Source organism: Nanorana parkeri, unplaced genomic scaffold, assembly GCF_000935625.1.
Source record: "Nanorana parkeri isolate BGI_ZX_2015 unplaced genomic scaffold, ASM93562v1 scaffold1034, whole genome shotgun sequence".
Taxonomy (NCBI): Eukaryota; Metazoa; Chordata; class Amphibia; order Anura; family Dicroglossidae; genus Nanorana; species Nanorana parkeri.
Window position 1 is genome coordinate 248939 of NW_017307302.1, and position 14595 is coordinate 263533.

Sequence of the window (14595 nt, forward strand, 5' to 3'; positions counted from 1 at the left end):
CCCCACCGCATTGGAAGTCCTTTAAGCAGACACTCTTTGAACTTAATGAATGTCTTTAATTAGATCATCCCAAACAATGGCCCCTCCAGACAGCCTGCTGCCAATAATGAACACAGTGATGTGTGTCTGTAATGTCGGGGGAAACATGCAGTATATCCACTCCACACATATCCTAGTAGAACGGTTCAATGTAACCCCAAGAGGTCTGAGGGGGGGTCTCTATAGTTCTGGGTCCATAGTCCGTAGGAAGGAGGCTAGCCCTCTGGCTCCTCCAGCAGCCCCAGTGACGGTTCAGTCCGTCACAATCTTGTCATACTTTGTGATAACAATCCAGTACATTTCATTGTACAGTAATGTACAATGAGATGTAACAAACTCTTTTTCAAAAAGTAAAAAGATTATCAGACATGTTACTATTAATTATGCTTTACTGTACAATGAGATGTACTGGATTGTTATCACCAAGTATGACAAGATATTGGATTAGCTATACACGGTTTTTCTTTTTTGTTCAAATAAGAAAAAGATCAGACATGGTTTTACTGACTGTTTGCTATTTTTTTAATGATATGTATTAGATTGTTATTCTTAATTATGACAGGATATTGTACTATGCAAATTTGTCCATACATATGTCTATATACAATTAAATGTATGTTCAATTTCAAAAATGATAATACATGTGACCTAGGCAAGGTGTGACACTCAAGAAGTTATTTGGGAATACATTTTGCTATATAGTGCTTTACTGTAACTTAAAACATGCATATGTTTTCCTTGGATATATATATATAGATATAGATATAGATATATTAGTGCTCCAGAGCCTGTAAAACCATCAAATACACTGCCTGTCATGGGACAATTTTGGAGCATTTGGCGCTGTCTTGACCATCATCAGATGCCTGGGGATATTGTCCCCAGGACAATGATTGAGGATAACTCACTTCTGTAGCTGTTCATTTCCAAACAAATCTCAGGCTCCGGGGCACGTAGCCAGTGCGTATTGCCTGGATTTTAGCGCATTCGCATAATGTGCGCATGCACAAAGGCGGCCGGAAGGGCGGGCATGACCAGTGCACATGATTGCTACAAACGCCATCTGCCATATTTAATGGAAACACATGGTGTTTGGAAATGATACTGCCAGGTGATGTTGTGGAGATCATAGCAACATTCGACAACAAGGTAAAATACATTGAGGTAAGGGTTGTCCCCGCTCTTCCCCTCTATGGCTTATTAACTGCTTATGTAGTTGCCTTTTGGTTTGGACCAAATGTCCATTGGTAACTTAAAGATGACCATTTTTGGTATTTTAGGACCTCTGTGTACCTCTCACCTTTTTTCTCCAAACGGCTGCCTAAACTGGTGACAACAATGTAGGGATTTTCCCCTTTGGTTTTTATAGATGCGCTTCTTCCAAATGGTCACACCAACCCAATAGCTCATTAAACACTTATATAAAATACACTGTACCATTATCTTAATCTACGCTATTTTACATGATATGATACATTTGTATATCTGTAAAAATAAGTCAAGGCAACTGGACTTGCTGTATTTTTCTTGAAGACGTTTCGCTGGACATCCGACCAGCTTTCTCAATTCAGAATGACTTGTATAAAAAATTATCTGGGAATAAATATGGTGAATGTTGCTGCAATTCACATAATCTGCTAGTCGCAACCAGGTGTTCATTGCATTTGCATAATTGTAGATAGGAGGTGTTAAACAGCATTGTATGTGGCAGAAAATAGATCTCTCACCCCCCCACCACCACCTCTATTCAAGCTTGGCTTCTCCATTTTGACATAAATGGCCTCTTTCACACCTCTTTTAAAACAGCCGTCGTTCCTGTCTAGGATCAATGAGAAACTTCACAGACATACATTTGTATACTCATCTCGTATATCTAGAGTATCTTCTTCCTTCCTCCTGAAGAAGCCCCTATACTGTATTGGGCACAAAACGCATTGAGGAACATTGGCACCCCTTGATACCATGACAATATCGCATTTTTTGGACTGTATATGGTCTTTGGATACGTTATCAATATTGTTGGTATCTTTACAAGGGAGGTCTTGATTGTACGCCAAAATTTGAAGGATCACTGTTTTAAGTGTTTTATTAAGCACAATCACATTTTATTTGATATATTTTTGTATATAATAAGATTTAATCTAACCTACTTTGTGCTATATCAGTGGTGTTTCCGATACCTTAAAAGCCCTCATCTTTGCCGTATTATACATTTCCTTTTAAGATTTGGTGATGTGTTTCCTGTTCCTGTGGACGGAGGCACTCTACGTTTAACCCCTTCGTGACTGACGACGTACAGTGTACGTCGCCAGCATCGGGACTTGGTACGCTTGTGTTACCAGTATTTGCTCACAACAATTAAACTTTTTTTGTAGTTACCTGTACTGCTGTGTGCTCCATAAGGTCATCTCTGCTACCTGCAACAGATAATTCCCAATTACATATATTCAAAACACTTTTTTGAACTTACAAAACACTTTATATTTCTATAACTGACAACACAAAAAAAAATATATAATTATACTTAAAACATGAAATTATTGCAACCTGTCTAGCGCACATAAACCACCCTAATATACAATAAAAGTGTACTGTGAATTATACATAGTGTAAAGTGCAAGCACAATGATTATAAAAAACACTTATAAAGCGTATCCACAATGAGAAATCAAAATCTTATGCTTTACACTTCATGTTCAATCCAAATTACATCACATCAGAATAAAATGGCCCTTTGTATACAATATCATAATGTGTACACACACCTTGAAAAATGCACTCGTCCTCTCGTCTGTGACGAGGACGTCAGTGCCAGACAAGTAGCTTCCCGGCCGGCCATTGTAATTAAACAGCCGGCCGAGAGATTTACAGTTACTTTGTATTAGCTGGGAGCTTCTGGGATGGCTGTTGGGGGGAGGTCGGCGCGGCCGAAGAAAAGTGTGAGCGGCCGCAGCTCTCTTACGCCGCCCACAGCGAACTGAGGAGCAGGAGAGCTGCCGCCGGCCAGAGGACTGCATTACCCAGCAGTCAGCCTGGCGCAGCAAAGGAGGTGTGGCCATGAGGAGACTGAAGGGGGTCCCGAGGTCCAGACACATGAGTTGTGAGGCGGCTCCGACAGAGATCCTGCAGGTACTGTGCTGTGTGCGACACTGTCAGTATATCACTCCCCTTCTTCTCCATCACTGTATGATACAGAACAGAAGTGATGGAGAAGGGGAGCGATATACCGATATTAGTATTTGTGACTGTGTGCGCAACGCCTGTGTACCCTCCTGCCTCCATAGTACTCCACACTAAAAAAAAAATGTATTAACCCTTGCGCAGCACGCGCTTGTTACTATTTAAACCGGCGCACGCTGTCACTTGTCCGGCACTGGTGTGACTAGAGGACAATCTATTTTTCAAGCCCTGTAAATTATAGTATGCTCCTATACAAGCGCCCGAACGCGTGTATAGGAGCAGCTGTCACTGCTTTGCCGGTCCCGAGATCCGCTGTGCCCGGTGTGGCACGGGAACGGCACAGCTGCTCTGTGACAGGAGATCTCCTCTTTGGTCCCCGAATGCAGGAAGTGATGTATAGGACATTACTTCCTGCATTCAGTGTCACTCTCCAACTTGAGAAGCTGGTGAAGAAGATCTGTGCTTCATCAGCTTCTCTGGGGGTACCTAGGTGACATTAGGGGTCTTGGAGACCCCTGATGTCTCCATAAAGAGGACCTGTCATGTAAATTGGCTATCACATAGGGGGCTTCCTAGCCCCCTATGTGATAGCAATAAAGTTGTGTAAAAAAAAAAAAAAATTTTTTATGCCCCCCACATACACATGCAAACGACAGTTGCGCCTATTATGCCGCAAATGTTACATATCAGCGCAAAATTCGAAGCGTGAGCAATAATTGTAGGGCCATTATTCACCGATAACACTAAACTGATAAATAAAAGCGTTTAAAGCGTCGCCTATGGCCAATTTTCGGTGTCATTTTTTGCAATTTTGCAGGCGCACGCAATTTTAAAGATTGACATGTTTGGTGTCTATTTACCCGACGTGACCCCGTCTTTTATATTTTACCACAAATAAGAATAAATGTTTTATAACATAAACGTAGGAAACACTTTTTTTCCGAAATGGACTGTACTTTTATCATTATATAGTAAAAAATAACTCCCCCCCCCTCAGTGGTAATTAAATAACGCCAAAAGAAAACTATGTGTCCCTAAAAATGAACATGAATTGCAAGGCTATAGTCCGGTCATGTTGACTGGTGACATTTTTGACTGACTGGTGAGAAGCCCTAAAATATTTCAAGAGATAGATACACGGCTTGAAAAATCCACTCGTCCGCGACGAGAGGACGGTGGAGCACGACGAGCAGCTTCCCGGCCGGCCGTTGTAATTACACGGCCGGCTGGGAGATTTACATTCAAGCAACCCAGCGTCTCGAGACGCCCAATCTCTTGTATTACCAGCAGCTGTCACTGCCGTTGCTGGTCCCGAGGTCCGCTGTGCCCGATGCAGCCGGGACCCGCACGGCTCTGTGACAGGAGATCAAAGGGGGATTAGTACACGACCTTCCTTGGATCTACTCTCCAGTCCCGGAATGCAGGAAGTGATGTATATTACATCACTTCCTGCATTCAGTGTAGTTGTGTTAAAAAAAATTAAAGAATCATAAAAAAATAAAGCATTAAAAAAATTAAAATGTTGCAAGTGCTCAGCCCCCCACATACACATGCAGATATGCATCGGGTGCGCCTACGTGCAAAAACAGCGATTGCGCCTATTGTGCCGCACGTTACATATAACCGCGAACGTCGGAGTGTGAGCAATAATTTTAGGGCCGTTAATTACTGATAAGACTAAACTGATGAGCGGTAAAAGCGTTTTAAGAGTCGCCTATGGCCAATTTTCAATGTGGTCGTTTTTTGCGATTTTGCTGGCGCACGCAATTTTAAGGCTTGACATGTCTGGTGTCTATTTATGGGTAAGAATCAATGTTTTATAACATAACGTAGGGAAACTTTGTTTATTTTTTTTTAATTTACAGTACTTTTTTCATTATATAGTAAAAAAAATACTTGATCAGCAACTATACTTTGGTATGTTGTGCTATTCAGACGTTGTTCCACACAAATTAAAGGGCCCAAATCATGCCAGGAAAACTTGCCCCAAACCATAACATGCTTTCATGCTGTTTCGGCCAAATTCTCACTCTGCCATCTGCATGATGCAACTGGAAACGTGATTCATCGGACCACATGACTTTTTTCCAATGCTCGACTGTCCAATCCTTGTGCGAATTGGGAGACGTTTTATCTTGTTAACTGCAGACAGCAAAGGTGTTCGAACAGGCCGTCGGCTTCCATATCCCATACTATGCAGTGTACGGCGAACAGTGCGATCAGAGACCATTTGAGGGGATCCCTGATTAAGATCTGCAGTGATTTGATGCACTGTTGCCCTTCTGTTGTCTTGTACCAGTCTTGCCACTCTCCGTTCTGCCCTAACATTGACTAGTCGCTGACGGCCACAATTCGCACCTTTAGACCCAGATTTTCGGCTGACAGTCCAGTCTATAAACACTTCAACACTTTCAACATTTAACGAATTCTGCTGTTTTGCTGGTACTCGCTCCATGGCTCCGAGCGCCAACAATCATCCCACTTTCAAATTCTGTTAAATCGCGATGTTTACCCATATCTTCAGGGGAAAAAAAATAAAAAATAACTTCTACTGTCCTGGTAAACAACCTGCTTCCCTATTTATAATGGTCTGGCCCTCTAGCAACTTCAGCGTGAAATTATAGCTAATTTGCCTACAAAAGTCAGTGTGTGCGTGTTATATTACCAAAAGTATTGGGACACCCCTCCAAATCATTGGATTCAGCTGTTCCGTGAAATCCCTTGCCATTAAATATTCCACGGTCAACTGTTAGTGGTATTATAACATAGTGGAAGCAACAGCAACTCAGCCACAAAGTGGAAGGCCACATAAAATGAAGGAGCAGGGTCAGCGCATGCTGAAGCGCACAGTGTGCAGAAGTCGCCAACTGTCTGCCGACTCAATAGCTACAGACCTCCAACTTTCGTTTGGCCTTCAGATTGGCACAACAGTGCGTAGAGAGCTTCCTGGAATGGGTTTCCATGGCCAAGCAGCTGCATCCAAGCCTTACATCACCAAGTGCAATGCAAAGCACCGGATGCAGTGGTGTAAAGCACGCCGCCACCGCAATCCGATGGACGTGGAGGGGAGATTATGGTGTGGGGTTTTTTTTCACAGGGGTTGGGCTTGGTCCCTTAGTTCCAGTGAAGGGAACTCTTAAGGCATCAGCATACCAAGACATTTTGGACAATTTCATGCTCCCAACTTTGTGGAACAGTTTGGGGATGGCCCCTTCCTGTTCCAGCATGACTGTGCACCAGTGCACAAAGCAAGGTCCATCAAGACATGGATGAGCGAGTTTGGGGTGGAGGAACTTGACTGGCCTGCACAGAGTCCTGACCTCAACCCGACAGAACACCTTTTGGATTAATTAGAGCGGAGATTGCGAGCCAGGCCTTCTCGTCCAACATCAGTACCTGACCTCACAAATGCGCTTCTGGAAGAATGGTCAAACATTCCCATAGACACACTCCTAAACCTTGTGGACAGTCTTCCCAGAAGAGTTGAAGCTGTTAGAGATGCAAAGGGTGGGCCAACTGAATATTGAACACTACGGACTAAGACTGGGGTGCCATTAAAGTTCATGCGCATGTAAAAGGCAGGTGTCCCAATACTTTTGGCAATATAGTCAGTCTCTCTCAGTCTCTCTCAGTCTCTCTCAGTCTCTCTCAGTCTCTCTCAGTCTCTCTCGGCACTTTAGTGGGATAACGGTACAGTATAATATTCTATGCAATTCTTAAAAAAAGGTGTAATGCATAAGATCCTTGTTTTATGTGGATACACCGAGTATTTCATAATGATTACATGTGTTTGCACTTTATGTATATTGTACATGGCACTTTTATAGTATATTAGGGTGGATAATGAGCGCTACACAGTTTTCAATCATTTAATACCCAATTACAGTTTATAAAAAAACTGTCTAATCTGCTGCTAACACAAAATTAGTTAAAGCCCAATGCCTATCAACACTTTTTATTTAGTTTAGAACATGATTGGGAAGAATTTGAGCCTCTTTTTTCTTTCTTTTATTGCTGGCCGTCTCCCTCTTTGAGAGATTTCCCTTAATCCTGATCCACACCTACATAAGTGTTTTAGCGCGTAGAAACAAGCTTTCTTTGCTGCACCCCTATATGCGCTTTTGCACGTACATTAAGTGGCGCGTCTTTACGAGCAGATTGTGACACATTGATGTAAAGAGCAGCAACGCACAAAACCAATTGCAATGCACAATTCCAAGAGTTTCCTATTGACTTCTTTGGGGACAAAACAAGCTGTAATCTGCCAAAAATAAGCTCATTAACTTTTTACAGCAACAGGCATTTTGCTTATTGCGACATAACGCTCAGGTGTGAACATAGGCCATAAGAATGAAAGGGATTTTTATAGGGGAAGCTTTTTTCACGCTAAATCACCAGCGACAATACACTCAGTGTGAACTAGGCCTAACTTTCTGTTAAGGGATAAGAAGTGAGAAATCACTGCACTGGGGACAGATAAAAACAAAAGCATTTTAATCAAGCGAGAAAAGGTTAAAACTTATGACAATATTTTATTGCCGCTTATGACTTCCACTCTTGATGGCCACAGTCCCCCCATTTAAATTTTTTTTAAAGTTACCTCTCTTGCCTCCAATTGCGATTGTACAGAAATCCATGGTTTGGCATGTCTTCAAAAACAAACACTTCTGGGAGTATTGGATCTCCACCCAGCACTCACTGGTTCCTCCTGCCCACCTCTACAGAACATAGTAGTGCCTGAGTGCTGGGTGGACAAAGAGATCCAATACTCCTCCCAAATTGTCTGTTTCCAAATGTATTTAAGCCAGGGGTGTGGAATTCATATCGCCCGAGATTAGAGAAAACGGAGCAGAGCAGAGAACGTCGATTCTCTGCTCCGTGTGAGCAGTGACAAAGGAATGCTCGCAGCCTTCCTGCCACAGGAGAACGAGCACAGTGTTGTGATAGAACTCCTGTGTTGAAGGTGACAGGGTCAATAAAGAGAACCTGTCACCTCCAAAAACTAATAACACAGAGGCTTAGCAATAAAGTCAAGTGAAAAAAATAGTCATAAAATAAAAATGTAAATACTGTAATGTTGGGGAGTTCACAGAGCACTCGCACAGTGTTTTCCATTAACAAAAAGTCCTTATTATTCTTTCAATAAAGGAAGTCCAACATAAAATAGCTTGTCTTCAGCATATAACATCTCTTGGCCCACCAATCCTTGAGTTGTCTCACACACGCCGTGTCCCAGTCCTTTAACAGTTGTCTGTTGCAGCACTGCTGCTCCGGCCTCAATCCTCAGGGCCACTGTATGGTTCCTCCAGACAACCTCAATAACGTGCCAATGCGCACAATAGGCTCCACAAACCTGCAGCTCTGGCCTCCACTGACTCCTGGATGGAGTTCTCCTGTCTCCCAAGTGGGACCATGAACACATCCCAGCACCCTCTTCATGAGGGTTGTACACAGGTGCACAATTAGGTGCTGGTCGCTACTAACCAACGGACCCAGGAATGGCGATTACGTCCCACCCAGAGCTCTAAGAAATCTCCTGGCTCCAGGATCCCGAAAACCCAGAAAAGCACTGAAAAGGCAGTTCTTACCTGGTACAAGCAATTTCTTCCTGGAGCCACTCAGCACCTCCGGCTGAGAACTCTGGGTGACTTTGAGGCCACCTAGCACCGTGGTAATTAGGGCTGCAACAACTAATCGACATATTCGATTATTGAAAAAGTTGTCAACTTTTTCAATCATCGATTAATCGGCTTCCGATTGGTCCGCCCTGTTCACGGCTCCACACCTCACGCTCACCGCCCGCCCAAATCCACGATCGGCACAGGGACGCGGGGAGAAGAAGTAAGGAGGAGCAGGTGTGGGGGCCGATAGACAGGCCCGATCTCAGAAGCAAGTTCCTGGAAGACTGCTCAGGTAAGCCTGCACTTTCCCACACATGGTGCTCTATAATGTATTGCTGGGATTTTTATTCCTCTATAGCTGATGGTACATTGTGCTGTATATTATACAGGAGGAATGAACAATCAGCTATAGAGGAATACAAATCCCAGAAATACATTATACGCTGTATGTATAATGTATTGCTGGGATTTGTTGTATTTCTATATAGCTGGTGGTATTCTGCATTGCGCTGTATAGAGGACTACAAATCACGGAATAATACATTATACAGCGCAATGCAGAATACCACCAGCTATAGAGGAGTACAACAAATCCCAGCAATAATGCATTTTACAGTGGTGCAATGCCGAATACCACTAGCTATAGAGGACTACAACACCCAGCAATAGTACATTATACAGCGCAATGCAGAATACCACCAGCTATAGGAGGACTATAAAACCCAGCAATAGTACATTATACAGCGCAATGCAGAATACCGCCAGCTACAATGTACTATTGATAGGATTTGTTGTATTCCTCTATAGCTGGTGGTATTCATTGCTGTATAATTTTACACTTTTAATTTCACTATATTGCACACCACACTTTTTTTTTTCTTTTTTACTTCCACCACTCCAAGCTTGCTCCTGTGATGGACTGCAATCTCAATACAAAAACTAGTAGTCCCAACACTGGAGCCATTTTTTAAAATTTATTTTTTATCCGATTAACCGATGAATCAAACTTAATCGGCTAATTAATAGATTTTGAAAATAATCGTTAGCTGCAGCTCTAGTGGTAATGCCACAATACATAAAAATGGAATAGAAAAAGTGATAAAAGTAAAAAATAATAAATGAACATTTTCATTTATAATTTTTTACTTTGAAAAATGAAAATGAATTTTACAAAAGTAAAAAAAAAAAAAAAGTAAATAAAATTAACCACCTCCCGTCCATGGCCGTTCCTGACGGCCAGACAGGAGCGGGAGGGGCGCCCCACCTGATCGCTTGTAGTAGGTGCGAGTGTGCGCCCCCCGTCGTCTTCGGTCACGAGATCCGCTGTGCCCGGTGCAGCTGGGACTGGCACGGCAACTCTGTCAGTGGAGATCAGTACATGATCCCCCTTTGATCTCCTCTCCAGTCCCCAAATGCAGGAAGTGATGTATACATCACTTCCTGCATTCAGTGTCACTCTCCGGTTACAGATGCCGCTGAGAAGCTGCTGAAGCAGATCTCTGCTTCATCAGCTTCCCTGGGGGTCCCTAGGCGACATTAGGGGTCTTGGGGAACCCTGATGTCTCCATAAAGAGGACCTGTCATGTGAATTGGTTAGCGCATAGGGGATTTCTTAGTCCCTATGTGATAGCAATAAAGTTAAGTGTAAAAAAAAGTGTAAAATAAAAAATTAAAGCATAAAAATAAAGAAGCTAAAAATAATTAATTAGAAAAAGTTAAACTTTTTTCCACCCTCCCCCACACACAAACATGCATCAGGTGCGCCAACGTGCAAAAACGAAGATTCCGCCTAATGTGCCGCACGTTACATATCGCCGCGAACGTCAGAGTGAGAGCAATAATTTTACGGCCATTAATTACTGATAACACTAAACTAATGAGCGGTGAAAGCTTTTAAAGCGGCGCCTATGGCCAATTTTGGGTGTGGTCGTTTGCTGCGATTTTGCGGGCGCGCAATTTTAAAGCTTGACATGTTTGGTGTCTACTTACCCGACGTGACCCTGTCTTTTATATTTTACCAAAAAATTGGGGTGATAATAAATGTTTCATAACATTTCATAGGGAAACCGTTTTTTTTTTCAAAATTTAGGGTACTTTTTTGTTATATAGTAAAAAATAAAAACCCCAGCGGTGATTAAATACCACCAAAAGATAACTATCTGTCCCCAAAAAATGCTATAAAATTTGTTTCAGTACAGCGTTGAATGACTAAATAAACGTCAGTCAAAGTACAACACAAGTTTAACACCCTGGCCTTCAAGTGGTTAAATTTTTTTTTTTTTTAAACCAACCCTGCTGCACCCACCATTTGCATGCGAATAAACACGTGCATCGGGCATTGCGTGAGTGGAATGTAATTGTGCGGCAATTCTGCACAAAATCGTGCGGATGGCCTGGCCATCACAGAATCGCACACCACCGCCGATCGGGCTGGCAGTGCCATTATTTTCTAATGGCACCCCAGTCGCACCAGGCAGATTCTACAATACCGCCCGTGCAATCGTGCATAATCACGGTTGAAAACACTGCACGGTGCATGTCGCGAAAAAAAGGTACACGTACCTTTTTTCAGTGATTGCCACACACATGTAACCCCATTGAAATCAATAAGGCCACACGGCAACTGCACAAGATCACCCAAGTCTGCACCAGCCCTAAAGGGTAAATTGACTTTGGGAAAATGAAATTACCAGCAAAAATCTGGCCCCCTCTCCTTCCCTGCTATGCTTACCTGTCAGCGAACGGCCCTTCCCGTCCTCCAGTACGGGTGTACTATCTGTACCTGCGCCATGTATTCTGAATTTCGCTCGCAATTCACCTGACGGCACTGACCAATAAGAAGCTCTTAGCACTACTAAATACGGTTTTGGTAAGAAATTATTTTTTCATATCAGGATAAGTAGATTGTGATGGACAATTAGATCAGTGTCCCACTTAAGCCCTGGTTCACACCTAGGAGTTTTTGAGCATTTCGAAAAGCGCTTTTAACTGCCAAGCAAAAAAAAAATCCATGATTTTCAAAGGCCCTGGTTCACACCTGAGCAGAAAAACGCAGAGCAGGAAACCGCCAGACGCCTAAAAAGATACAGGAGCTTCTTTGGGCAGTTAAACGCGCTTTTCCTCCCCATAGACTTCATTGGAAATGCCCAAAAACGCTCAACAGAAGCCTGTTGTACATTTTCGTGAGCGTTTTTGCGCATTTATACGCGCATTCTTCCATTGTCCACAATGGTTTATGAGCTGCCAATGAAAACGTGCGTCTTCATGTATACACGTTAAAATGTGCATACAAATGTGCACAACAAGCAAATAACCGCAGGCTGCTAACGCGCATAATAACGCACAAAAACTGTGCCGCCTAGGTGTGAACTAGGGCTAAGTCCTTGGACAAGTAGTTTTGTTTTAAAATTTCCACACCCCTGTAAGCCATGAATTTCTCTACAATGGAGCGATATTTAATGTATGAATATTCTAATTCTTTTGAGGCACAAATTTCATAAGGACTTTGGATTCTTTGTGACTCAGGCCTCATTCACACGAGCCGAGAAAAAGCCGGCACGTACAGCTCCGTGCATTGCTGTATCAGGCAGCTCCCGGGAAGGACAGGTGCTGTGTGTGATAGTACGCAGCCCGTCTTTCTCTATGGGAGTACGCCGCCCTGCGCTCACTCGCCCTGCATGTCCGTGTGGGTGTACGGGATGGATCCTGTCTGGGTTCGAGCCAGGACACCGGCACCTGTACGGACTTGCACTTGGAGTGAGCTTAGGTCGGCATACTGCCATAGAGAAGTACTAATCACACGCAGCACCTGTCCTTCCCGGGAGCTGCCCGATACAGCCGTACACGCAGCACGGAGCTGTACGTGCCAGCTTTTTCTTGTGTGAATGAGGCCTAAAGCTGCTTGAATTTCAGCCAAGTAAATCATCTTTTGTTGAAGGAGCTGATCCAAAAATTCACAAACAGGCATTTACATATGTGTATATCCGTGTACAGTGAATTCTGTTCAATCCTATAGACCCAAAAAAAAAAAAAAACACCTGGGACTCCTGGGCACCACACATACAAGCATATTTTTATGCTGTATGCACGTACACCTGTAGTTGCACCTGTGTTCATGAGCTCTGAGGTAGGTGCGTACAGGCCCATATAGTTTACCCTTCCCTTTCACTCGAATCTGCATCACACATACTGTATATGTGAACCAGAAACAAAGAAAATAATAGGATAGTAAACCTAGTAGCAAAAATCTACTAATCTATCTTAATGCAGCAAAATGCATGATATTTACTGCATGAAAACAGAAAAGTGTGAAAAGAACCTAAGGGAACCAAAACCTGCCTCCGCCAGACGCCCTAACCTAGACCTGCATTTTTCAACTTAATTTAAGTGTAGAAACAAATGACATGTGCCCCCCACATTAAAGGCTCTTAACACATCAGATTCCCCCTTCACTTTGTTCTACTATGTAAACGCATGATATTGTGCAATTGCAAGGCAGGCACCCCTGAGAAAGCCAGAAGGGCAACCTAGACAACATACTGCAACACAGCATACAACTCTCTTTGTTATTCAAAAGTGACGGTGTAAAAACATGGAAAAGATATCCAGCCTTACAACCATTACGCAAGTAACATACACATGGCAAAAGCATGAATGTTACATGTGACATTCGTAAGGCCAGAGAACCTTTAAAATGTTGCCTTTGCCTCTTTTAAAATATAATAAAAGAGAGTTGTATGCTGCAAGTACCCCTGAAGTATCTTGTTTTAGAGAACATTGAAGGCAAAGATTGAAACAAGTGATCACCGAGACCCACACTGTATTGTGCACAATGACAACACAGTGAGGTCTCCTAGGGCAAACTCTCTCTTAGCTCTAGTCTAGTCTCTCTCTAAAGAAACAACAGTGAATGCTGCATTTCTATTGAGTTTCACTAACCTGGAAAGCCTTGGTTTCTTACCAGCATTGCTAAAAACAAAATATTCACTGCCCGCCAATAGCACTATGAACACAACCTAGACTGGAGAATTCGGTCATAAAAAACAAAAAAAACTAGCAGTAAATACACAAAGCAAGCGATCTTTGAGAGTCCTTCCCACCTGAACACAGCTGGGAAGAGAAATAAGGAAAAGGAGGAAGACGTCTCAGTACAATGCACGTGCACAGCATGATACCTGGTCTGTTTTACGTACATACTCCATGCTATAACAAAGCAAGCTCATTAGCAAAAACTATGACGAGAAATCGTGCTGTTTGCAAGCTAGGTTTAATACTAGAAGTCAATGTTCTTACCTTCGACTATTTCCGACATATTACTGCTGCGATCGTCTCTGTGCAGTGAGTCGCGAAATATGTGCGTCATCAGAGAAGGACTAATGGCAGAGCCGGACGCCATGTTTGACGAGGGCGCGCTAGAATGGTACGCAATCAGGACGGAAGTGATGTCACTACAAAGAGCGACATTGGGCGGGAATGCAGCATGAACCTAACAATAGGCAGAATATAATTATATACTGATATGATGTCTCGGATCATCATAGTTTAATTATAACATTTTATCAATGTTAAGGTTAATCTGAGAAAGCCTTTCTATCCATATCCAGTCGGTAGAGTTTCACCCCTGCGGCCTCTAATGTGATAGTAATTAGTAGAGATGTCCTGATGCAGAGGCGGTCATGAGGGGCAAGTCTTCCATTTGCGCCTCCCTACCCCCACACAAACCAACCATAGTTCAATTTTTCCCCTGCCTAGGTTT

At 42.9% G+C, this 14595-nt stretch overlaps 1 protein-coding gene across 1 annotated transcript in view; it reads right to left on the reverse strand.

Moving 5' to 3' along the window:
- Positions 1-14184, reverse strand: part of SF3B2 (splicing factor 3b subunit 2) — a 112761-nt gene extending 98577 nt beyond the window's left edge. The window contains exons 1-2 of the mRNA XM_018567352.1: positions 14133-14184; positions 2419-2456 (exon numbers count right to left, since the gene is read on the reverse strand). Of these exons, the coding sequence (XP_018422854.1) occupies positions 2419-2456; positions 14133-14151 (57 nt within the window). The 5' untranslated portion in view covers positions 14152-14184. The remainder of the gene's footprint in view (positions 1-2418; positions 2457-14132) is intronic.
- Between the last annotated feature and the right edge of the window lie 411 nt (positions 14185-14595).